Source organism: Haemorhous mexicanus, chromosome 1 (assembly GCF_027477595.1).
Source record: "Haemorhous mexicanus isolate bHaeMex1 chromosome 1, bHaeMex1.pri, whole genome shotgun sequence".
Taxonomy (NCBI): domain Eukaryota; kingdom Metazoa; phylum Chordata; class Aves; order Passeriformes; family Fringillidae; genus Haemorhous; species Haemorhous mexicanus.
The window spans coordinates 136040260-136050094 of NC_082341.1; the positions used below are offsets into that span (position 1 = coordinate 136040260).

General features: G+C 39.9%; 1 protein-coding gene across 1 annotated transcript; it reads right to left on the reverse strand.

The window, feature by feature from the left end:
• Positions 1-998: 998 nt before the first annotated feature.
• On the reverse strand, positions 999-9821 carry RIDA (reactive intermediate imine deaminase A homolog). The gene is made up of 6 exons (XM_059864403.1): positions 9662-9821; positions 5356-5461; positions 4751-4805; positions 3845-3913; positions 2215-2270; positions 999-1789 (listed from the first exon to the last, which is right to left on the reverse strand). Exons 1-6 carry the CDS (start codon positions 9721-9723, stop codon positions 1727-1729), a joined length of 411 nt encoding a protein of 136 aa, XP_059720386.1. The 5' UTR covers positions 9724-9821; the 3' UTR covers positions 999-1726.
• Positions 9822-9835: the final 14 nt, after the last annotated feature.

Genomic DNA, 9835 nt, shown 5'->3' on the forward strand with positions numbered 1-9835 from the left:
GCAACTGAAATCAGCTGATTTACAGGGAACTTGAACTAAATCTCCTACAAATCAGTGAAATAGATCCCAACTATTTACACCCAAACAAAGAGAAACCTAAATATAAATTAGAAATTAAACTCCATTTAAAAGTTTAAATGTAACTCCATTAAATTACATTATTTTAAATTATTATTAATTGACAAAATGAAGGAACATTTGCTTTGTGTTTCCTAGAAAGTCATTGCCATATTAGTATTAATTCCTTCCTAACATGTCTGATCATGTGTTTTCTTAGGTGAGATTGCTTATGGAGTCAGAGCTACAGAGCATAAGATGCCTAATTAGTACAGCCAAGGAGACAGAACAAGAACAACAGCAAAAACTAATCAAAGTTTATATATGGGAAGTTTATTTAGAGAAAAGTCAGGCATTTTCAAAGGCTGTTTGGAAGTTTGCTGTTTGAAAGAACAAAGACATTATCTTGCTTCTAATAAAAATAATTACCTCCCAAAGAAAGCAAGGGAATACTATTAAAAAAATCCTTATATCTGCACATATTTGCTGTGACAACCACATTAGGAATCTTTTTTCTACAATGGTACAATTTATAAGCTCAGTGAAAAGAAGGAATGGCTGTTTCACATCAAATCTAGGACTGATAAGCAGGGCTGACTGTTCTCACAGTACCCACTTCTACTTGACAGAAGATCAATACAGAGGGATGGGGTAAGTTACTAGCATCACCAGTTGGATTTCTCACTATTGCTAAATCACCCCATCAAACCAATGCTTCTGACCTTATTGGCAGAGGAAAAAACTACAAGAACTGTAATGATGGTAGCTGAAAGCTTCCTGTCCTGGAGAATTTAATCCTTAGCTATTAGGATATAAATATTAAGCCTATTCTTTTGGTTCAAATTTGCTTTTGAATAAGCAAGCTGGAGACTTTTTTTTGTAATGGAGTATCAAACCACAGTCAGGAAAAGAAAAGTTTGTTCCCATAATAGACAAGCACATTTTTGCAGTTGCAATTTTATTTTATTTTCATTAAACATTTTTAATTTTTATTGTTTTTTTTTTAAATCAAGACAGTCAAAGTTGAATTGCTATGAAAAAGATAATGAGAAAAGTTACATGTAGATATTCATTTTCATCTGATTTATAAAGGTACCACTTCAGAAAATTTTCTGAAATTAATATTAACTTGGTTAAGCAGTTGCTTACATATGAAAAAATCTGAGTCCAACAGTAATCTATTATGTAAAGAAAGAGATTAAAAACTTCAGAAGCAAATACAGTAAAATTCCTCAGAACTGAGGATGTATGCTAAGCAATTCATGTGTTCTGTTTTCTCATTTCTGTCATTTTTTTCTGATTTAAAATTCTTTACTAAAGACCTACTATTACAAATCAGTACAGTATTCCATGTCCAGATCACCCATAGTGTAACTCTAATACATTCAGCCAGGTATGTACCTTAATACCTGGATATCCAGTCACCTCCACAAAGGGCAGGTCCTGTCCTGCAATCTGGCTCAGCTGATTTTAGCAGGACTCAGGCACTTCTCAGGGTTTGCCAGCAGAGAACTCACTGTAAGTCCTGAAGAAAACACCTTTCCTCAGTAAGTTTACTGATTTCAGCTGTGTGTAACTGCTGTTAGCCAGCTGTAGGAATTAGATATAAGGGAGAAGTATTAACTAAATCTAAAACTGCCATCGTAAGATATCCAGTCTCTACTTATAGTCATGCTGAAGCATCTTGGAGAGGTCCCTGAATGGCAATAGCTTCAATCTCAACTCTGGCCCCCTGTAACAAAACAATGAAGAAACATATTAGGAATTTAATGTATCTATTTTATGAAGCAATTGAATGAACAACACAACTTCATAAAAAACAGAGTGACATTTGAGAGAGATTATATTTCTGACAGTTGTATTACTGATTTAGCAATGTTCAGGAATATTGTAAATTTAATTTATTCTTACTCAAGTATGATAACCCCTTATTTCTAATGTTTTATCTATTTTCCACCATAAAGAAATATGTATCTCATATTCAGATCTCTGACAATGTGTGGGAATAACAATGGTATACTTAGAAAAGAAACTAATTAAGAATATTTATTAAAATAATTGCAATCAAAGCTTTTCAGAATTTGAAAAGCTGTCAGAATGCTTCAGTAGTGTTCCAGAAAATTTTGAGGTTTCTGTAGACAGAAAAGTGACACTTACTTTGGGCAAAGCAGCAACTTGATAGGCTGCTCTGGCTGGAAAGTTTGCCTTGAAAACTGCAATTTAAACAGAAACATCCAGCAATCACTAACCTTGGCTTGATAAAACACAGTTCAAAGTAATCCGTATAAAATGAAGTCATTGGAACAGTTTCAGGTTCAAGGCTACAAGGCTTCTATGCCAGCTATCATTTCCCCCTTATTTTCTTTTTGTTTTAGTGACTGACTGCTCTCAGTCTCAGCAAGCCACCACTCATCCCCAAGCTGCAGTTGTGACCTGGTGGCCAGTGATAACCTGTATTCTGCTGACACTGCAGGGCCTTCACACCAACTTGGCTGAAAAAGGATGATTAAATCAGAATGGTGATCATCCAATTTCAAACACCAGGGAGTGGGAGATGGCTCTTTCATAGAAGGAGCAGGAGACAGAAACAGGCCCCTGCCAGAAGAGTCATGAGCAAAGATCCCAGATTTACATAAAGTCACCAGGAGTCCAACCTTATTCATACTAAAGGAAAACAGAGGAAAAACAGGCCCATGGTTTATTCCTCCGTGTGCCCATTTAGACCTGACAATCACAGATATTAGAACAGGGGTAAGGCATGGGGAAGGGTACTGGTAAAGATATAAGAGCTAAATTTCTAGAATATTCCAATAGTTTGGGTTGGAAGGAACCTTTAAAGATCACATAGTCCAATTCACCACCATGCCACAGCCAAGAACTTCTTTCACTGTATCAAATTGCTCAAAGTCCCATTCAACCTGATTGAACACTTCCAAGAAATTTGCATTAATGAAGTCAAAGTTTTACTAGTGACAATTATCACAAAACAGTTAATAATGGAAATGTAGGTGTCCTGCATTCAGATAATAACTCACAATGAGAGAACAGCAGCAACTGTTTTCTCAAACTCCAGGCTGGAGGTAACAAGTAACTAAGCATGCAGCTGGTCTGGTTTTACCCTGCTTAAGCACACACACCCCCCCCAGTACATTTTGACAAGTAGGAGACTGTGTTACTTGCTTATCAATGAGACTTCATTCAAGACCAGATATTGCTATCTAATTAAGAGCCAAAGCTATATAAATAAGGAGCTCATGCAAATTGTTCCAAATTATTCTGCACAACATGGCTCGTTGGAATCACCCATTTCAGTCTACATTCACTTTTGTTGACCAAGCATTGTTCTCTTTTTATTTCAAGGGGAGCACCATGGCTCATCCTTGTCAGCCTTGTCCCATAACAATGACCCTCAAATTGTTCAAAAATACAGACTTTAGAGAAATGGAGATATAAAATCTGAAATTCAGCATTGGAGGCTGCCTGCAGAAGAATTACAGCCAGGACAGCAGAACATCGAGCAAGGAAAGAGGCAAAGAAGATCTACCTGTAGGGATAGCAGGATCCTCACAGGACAGTGAGTTAGTTAGTGGGATGGTAGAACACAAGTCCACATGAAATTAGGCTCTGCTTGATCTGATCCTTGAAAATGAATTTTTAAAAAAATTTCTACAGGAATTTCAAAGAATATGGAACTACATCATCCAAGTCATTAAAACACTTTGACTACCATGAACATAATTTGTTCCACAAGCCATAATGGTAAAACACAAGTAAAATATCTACTTACATTGTTTGTAAACATCATTAATATCATTGTAGTCCTTCATGTCTGCCATCAAAACTGTAGTCTTCACAACTAGAAATTATGTAAGTACAGTTGTTTTAGACCTCTGACTTGCATAAAAAAAATTGAAAAGCTTTAGTGCATTTTTTGCTTCTATTTCATACATTTCTCTCAAGTGTTCTAAACATTTTCAAAAAGTTTTGCAGGTATTGATCATTATAGCTACAACCTAAGGAACCACCTAGTATGTAATATAACTTTAAGGAATTTAGCCATTCCTGACTAGCTCTGAAAATGCCAAATTCTCCCAAGAGGCACTGAACTGATAAGCAGATCAAATAAAACAGCTGTTGTAAGCCAGCTGCAGGCATTAACTTTTATATAATATCTGCTGCCAGAAAAAAAAGCTCATGGAGGGTCTGGAAATACACTCTGTGCTAGAAGGACTCCCAGGACTGCCTAACCCAGCATTAATCCTAGTGTGGCTTAACCAGTAGAGTGCTCCACCCAAAAGTATTGAGAGTGTCTAGAATACTAACAGCACAGATACAAATCTGCTTTCACCTGGAGCAAAGCCTAGGATGCTTAAAATGTCTGTAGTCACTGCAACATGGTCTGTACCTGAGCTTCCCCAGTTGGAATTAAAATATTAGCACCACTGCCAGAAATTTTTGGTGAAAGACAGTGTTTCATTGACACCCATTGCAAAGACTTGCATGCAGATTAATTTCTTTTATTTTTTTAACCTAAATTCACAATTTCTTTTGTTTCTTCCAGCTATTGGTAACAATTGAAAGCTCAGCAAATAGTTTTTTTGTTTGTTTGTTTGTTTTAAGGTCACTTGATTTTTTTAATATTTTAATCAGGCAAAAACAACCACCTGTTTGCCACAGTCACAGCAGCACTTACCATTGCCATAGTCACAGCCTGCAGCTTTCAGGATTTCTCCCATGTTTTTTAGAGCCTAAAGAAAAAATGAAACAAAAATCTTTTAGCTATCAGCTGGGTTATATTTATGTAAGTATGTAAATATAACTTGAGACTTGGCTGAAGTTTTACTGTTCAACCAGCAAAACCTCAACTATCAAAAAAAAGACTGACTTAAATAAAAATTAACAAAAGGGAGCATCTAATAAATATTAAGCCGTCCATGCATTAGATGTAAATGCATGATGCACCTCCATCTCATCCTATTATCTCACTCCACTTCTTTGCTGCTGGGGGAGTAAAACTTTGCCTGTCTCAAGCCAGGGTTTTTATTGGGGTGTGAACCTTTGCTTCAGACACTGATTCTTTCATACCTTCCTACATGAAACAGATTTCTAGCCTGACCTCCATGTTTTCCAAGCTGTTGGAAAAATGACAGCATTAGTTAAGATGGAATGACTTCCTCCCACTTGTCCCCCATCTGGAGGATGTGACATGCTCTCTATGCTCCTCAATTTCTCACGATTCCACATTTAATTAGACACATGCCAACTCCATTACAAGTTCATTGCTGGACAGCTTCTTACCTGCTTGGCTTCCTCCTTTGCCCCTCCAGAGACGAGCTGCCCAGTGGAAGGCTCCAGCCCTATCTGCCCTGCAATGTACATTGTCCGGTCCACCAGCACGGCTTGGCTGAAAGCACAAGTGGCATTTCAGGTCTAATGTTCCCCCATGAAAACATTTCAAATTTCAAATCCATAAGCACATTTCAAATTTTCTACAGTACTTTATAATGTATCAGAAAGAAGACTAAGGTTGTGCACATGCAAGTCTGTACATGCAGTCATACATCAACCTGCTTATGCTTTTGAAGAGCTGGGATTATATCATCTAAGCTCTGCCCTTGAGGAGATAAACCCTGTTTCTTGCAAAGGCACACGGACTGCACAATGCAGTAACACAACTCTAAACTGAGCTACAGATTCCACACAGCAAATAGCACAGAGGGGAAGGCAGAGTAAATGAAAACATTTTTTGCACCTGCCCAGATAAATATTCCATCCCTGTTTGAGAAGCAGACAATACCTTTCAACTACATTTCAGCTGCAGAGCAAGGAAAGAAAAAAAAAAGAAGAAAAGTCAAAAGAGATTTAACATTTTTCTTCTTAAACAGGCACTATGATAAATAAGTTACAGCTGTGAGGTGACACCTCGCACCCTGATTTTCCAGCAGTATTCCTCCAGAGTAATGAATTTGGCCAGTCAGCAAAACTCCTTGATAACTTCATGTCCAGAACAATTACTCTCCTCTCACCAAATAACTTCAGTGACCTCTTGGCTGGGTTAACTCCAAAGAATCAAAAATTCAAACTATTTGCAGAACATTTATATAAAAATGTCAAGTGTGCTTTTGCTGAAGTTGAGTCGGCAATTATTAAGGTCTCTACTACAAAGAGGTTAAAAGTTGAAAACAAAGATTTAAACTATCTAGCAAACATTATAGAAGAGACACAATTTAATTATCTTCAATCATTAATTAAAATATTTTGCAAAGAAACTACAGAAGGATTCTTTTGGAGGCGCTTATGGCGTGTCAACACCGTTTTTCACATCTCTTCTCATTCCACAAGAAAATGCATTGTTTTGACCATTCCACAACTCTCTCAAGCTATACAAGCTACAGTTAGGCATCTCCCTGAAGTATCTGAAATAGGAGGTTTGCTTCCCTTTAATGTTGGAAAAAGAGGGACATATTCAGAGAATATTTTCAGTGCAACTCTCAACTGAGATTCACTCAGTTGGATTATCTTAATCCATTCATCTCACAAGGGACCAACCTAATCTGGGGACTCAGTCAAGTGATCAGAGTTAGGCAGTTTGAACAATGCCATAATTCCCATCTTTCCTTTTACACCTGTCCTATATTCTCCTGTAATTTCATATGGGGGAAAAAATAGCCAGTAACTTGTCAGATATGGTAAACTATCTTACATGGGGATTATTTTTTCTGTCATCAACTAACAAAACTGGAGTAAATCACAAAACTACATCATACAAAGAAGAGAAACCAGTGAATAGTTTTCTAGCTGACACAGTCTTGTTGATAGAAATGTGGGCATGTAGACACAGGCTTCTTTAATTTTCTATCCTACGACACCTGATGTTGAGGGAGGCCCTCAGAGCACAAAATTCTGTTTCTGTTTGAAGCAGAGACCTGTGCAACAAGAAGGTATGGGCTCTCCACTAAAAGAGATTGTCTTGTACTGCTTATCACAAAGCAAATGATAGTGAAATGTTTACCTCAGAGACCTTCTGAGAGTCCTGAATTATTAATAACTTGGGAAAGAACAAGCTGAAGCCTTCTGATACCACTGCCAGATCAACATCTGCAGCATCCTTATTGGGTCTGCTCAGCTTCCTCCTCACCAATGGAATCCTCTATTCACTGGGACTAGGAACAATTTACCAGCCAAGGAGTACACTTGCACTGCACTCAAATGCACGAGTGCAGCTAAGGGAAACTTCAACTCCACAAACCCCAACCATTCTCTAACTGCAGATGCTCCTCTGCAGTTAGGGGCCAATTGTAGCTACTCATTAATCAGCAGGGATGTGAATGTGTGTCTAAAGTCAGTCAGGTTTCAGTGTAGCTAAATGCATAACTGGGCAGACACTGTGACCTTAGAACAACACTGTTTGTCAGAGAGATGGTGTTAGGAACCATGCTCTTTGTTAATCAGATCTTCTCCACACAAATGATTGTGGATTAATACAAGAACAGCATCCTTTATAAGGTTATAACATTAGTGAGATATATAGACCCACACACAGATATGTGTCTTTTTATCTGTCTACCTATCTCAAGGCACTGGCAAATGGATGCAGTAAAGGAAATAGACCAAAAGCATATTGAAGGGCTGTAGCAGAACCAGGAATGCAGCTCATTCATCCCAATCCTTCATTCCACATTAAGCTCTCATTGCTGTGTAACCAAGCCCAGACCTCACAGCAGAGTTGTGGAAGTTATTTCTTGTGCAACTTCTGCTCCCTGGACTTTGACAAGTTTACTAAAATCTGATAAACTAAGTTAGTGATAAACTTATTGACGTTAGACCTGTCATACACTTAGCAGGCTGCACAATAAGCAGTGTTTCATCAAAAACTACCAATAAGCACAACATTTTGGAGTGTAAAGCCATGTTGAAGGCTGGGACAGTGGTGTGGGCATGTGGACAAAGAATTGGTGCCTTCCCACATCTTAGATGTTCTCCTGATGCCAAGCAATGCCAGGCCCCTGCCTGCAATCCACCAACAGGTTATTGTTTACAGAAGTTAACCTTCATGTCATGTCTCTCTGCTTCTACACTTCGTATTTTTCCATCTTTATAATGCCTATAAGAAACACAGTTTGAAGCTTAGAAAGCTCAGGACACAAAAATGCACCTGGAAGGTACAAAGATGCTATTGTGAACACAAAGCCTGAATACAGAATTAAACATTCTTAGAAAACGTCCTGGTAAAACCCCTTTAGTACTTTAGCTATGACACTCTACTATACTGACTGAACATTTTTTCATATCCAAATTGCAAAGAGAAACCTTTCTCCAATTAAAACTGGTATTTTTTTTAATTTTAATTATATGCAAAATTGCTACAGCAACATACTTGTGAAAATATTGAACACCTTACATATTTTTACAGCAGTAAAGTTTTTAGGCTGAAAAACATTTATAACTGTTCAAAATAAAAAAGAATTTTCAATTCCCAGGCCTTGAATTCTCCATCTAACCAAGCTCACCCTGGATTGGGCTCAGCCTTCACTCGGTATCACCTGCATAGTCAGCGTATCTAGCTTCCCTGCACAACATGTTTGTCTCTAGCCAAGCACCTTTTTCTGGAGAACAATCAATCATTCTTCTTCCTTTTTTTTTTTCTTTTTTCATTCACTCCTTACCACTAATTCCAGAATTATTTTCCCAAACTAACTTTTTGAACTATGCCCCCTCCCCCTGTCAGGCTGCAGTTTGCCGTGGCACCACAGCCCCACTCGTGCTTTGGGACTCCAGGTGTGCCCGGGGGCTACTGGGGGAGGGGGTACCAGGACTGGCCCCTGCTCAGGGTCCTGCCCTCAGCTCAGCCCCAGGCCTGCCAGACAGACCCCCAGGGACCTGCCAAAACCCTGCCAGCAAAACCTGCTCCTGGTCCTACTGAAAGACTTCCCACTCCCAAAAATCACAGAATTGTTAGGGTTGGAAGGGTCCTCTGGAGATCCCTCAGTCCAACCCCCCTGCCAAGGCAGGGTCACCTGGAGCAGGTTACACAGGAACACATCCAGCTGGGTTTGGAATGTCTCCAGAGAGGGACACGCGACAGCCTCCCTGGGCTGCCTGTTCCAATGCTCTGCCACTCTCAGTGTAAAGAAGTTTTTCCTCATGTTGGGCTGAAACTTCTTGTGTTCTAGTTTATGGCCATTGCCTCTGGTCCTGTTACTGGGCACCACTGAAGAGTCTGGCACTGTCATCTCGGCACCTGCCTTTGAGGTATTTACAGGTGTTGGTGAGATCCCCTCTCAGTCTTCTCCAGACTAAACAGGCCCAGCTCCCCCAGTCTCTCCTCATGAAAGATGCTCCAGACCCCACATCATCTTTGTGCCCCTCTGCTGACTCTCTCCAGCAGCTCCTGTCTTTCTTGTACTGTGGAGCCCAGAACTGGACACAGCTCTCCAAAAGTGGCCCCACCAGGGCCGAGCAGAGGGGCAGGATCACCTCCCTAGACTTCCTGGCCACTGTTCCCGATGCACCCCAGGAAAGCATTGACTGCAAGGGCTCTGCCGGCTCATGGCCAGCTTGTCACGCACTAAGACTCTCAGATCTTTCTGAGCTAAGACATTACCTGTAGGGACCCAGTGCAGGGGCCTTAGTAGTGCTGATTATTTTCTTCACGAGCGAGGCCATAGCCGGAGCTGATCCCGAAGCTGCAGTAACTGGTGGGGCCTCCCCTCCTGCCCTCCCTCCCCTTAGCGTTCCGCCAGAGCACGCCCCGCCCCCCACCGCCCGCAGGGCCTCT

Coding starts and splice junctions, on each gene's coding strand:
- RIDA (XM_059864403.1), bottom strand. CDS start 9,723: ATGGCCTCGCTCGTGAAGAAAATAATCAGCACTACTAAGGCCCCTGCA. Junction 3,914..4,750: donor AGGCTGTGACTATGGCAATG/GTAAGTGCTGCT, acceptor CATAATTTCTAG/TTGTGAAGACTACAGTTTTG. Junction 1,790..2,214: donor AAGTTGCTGCTTTGCCCAAA/GTAAGTGTCACT, acceptor GTTTTGTTACAG/GGGGCCAGAGTTGAGATTGA.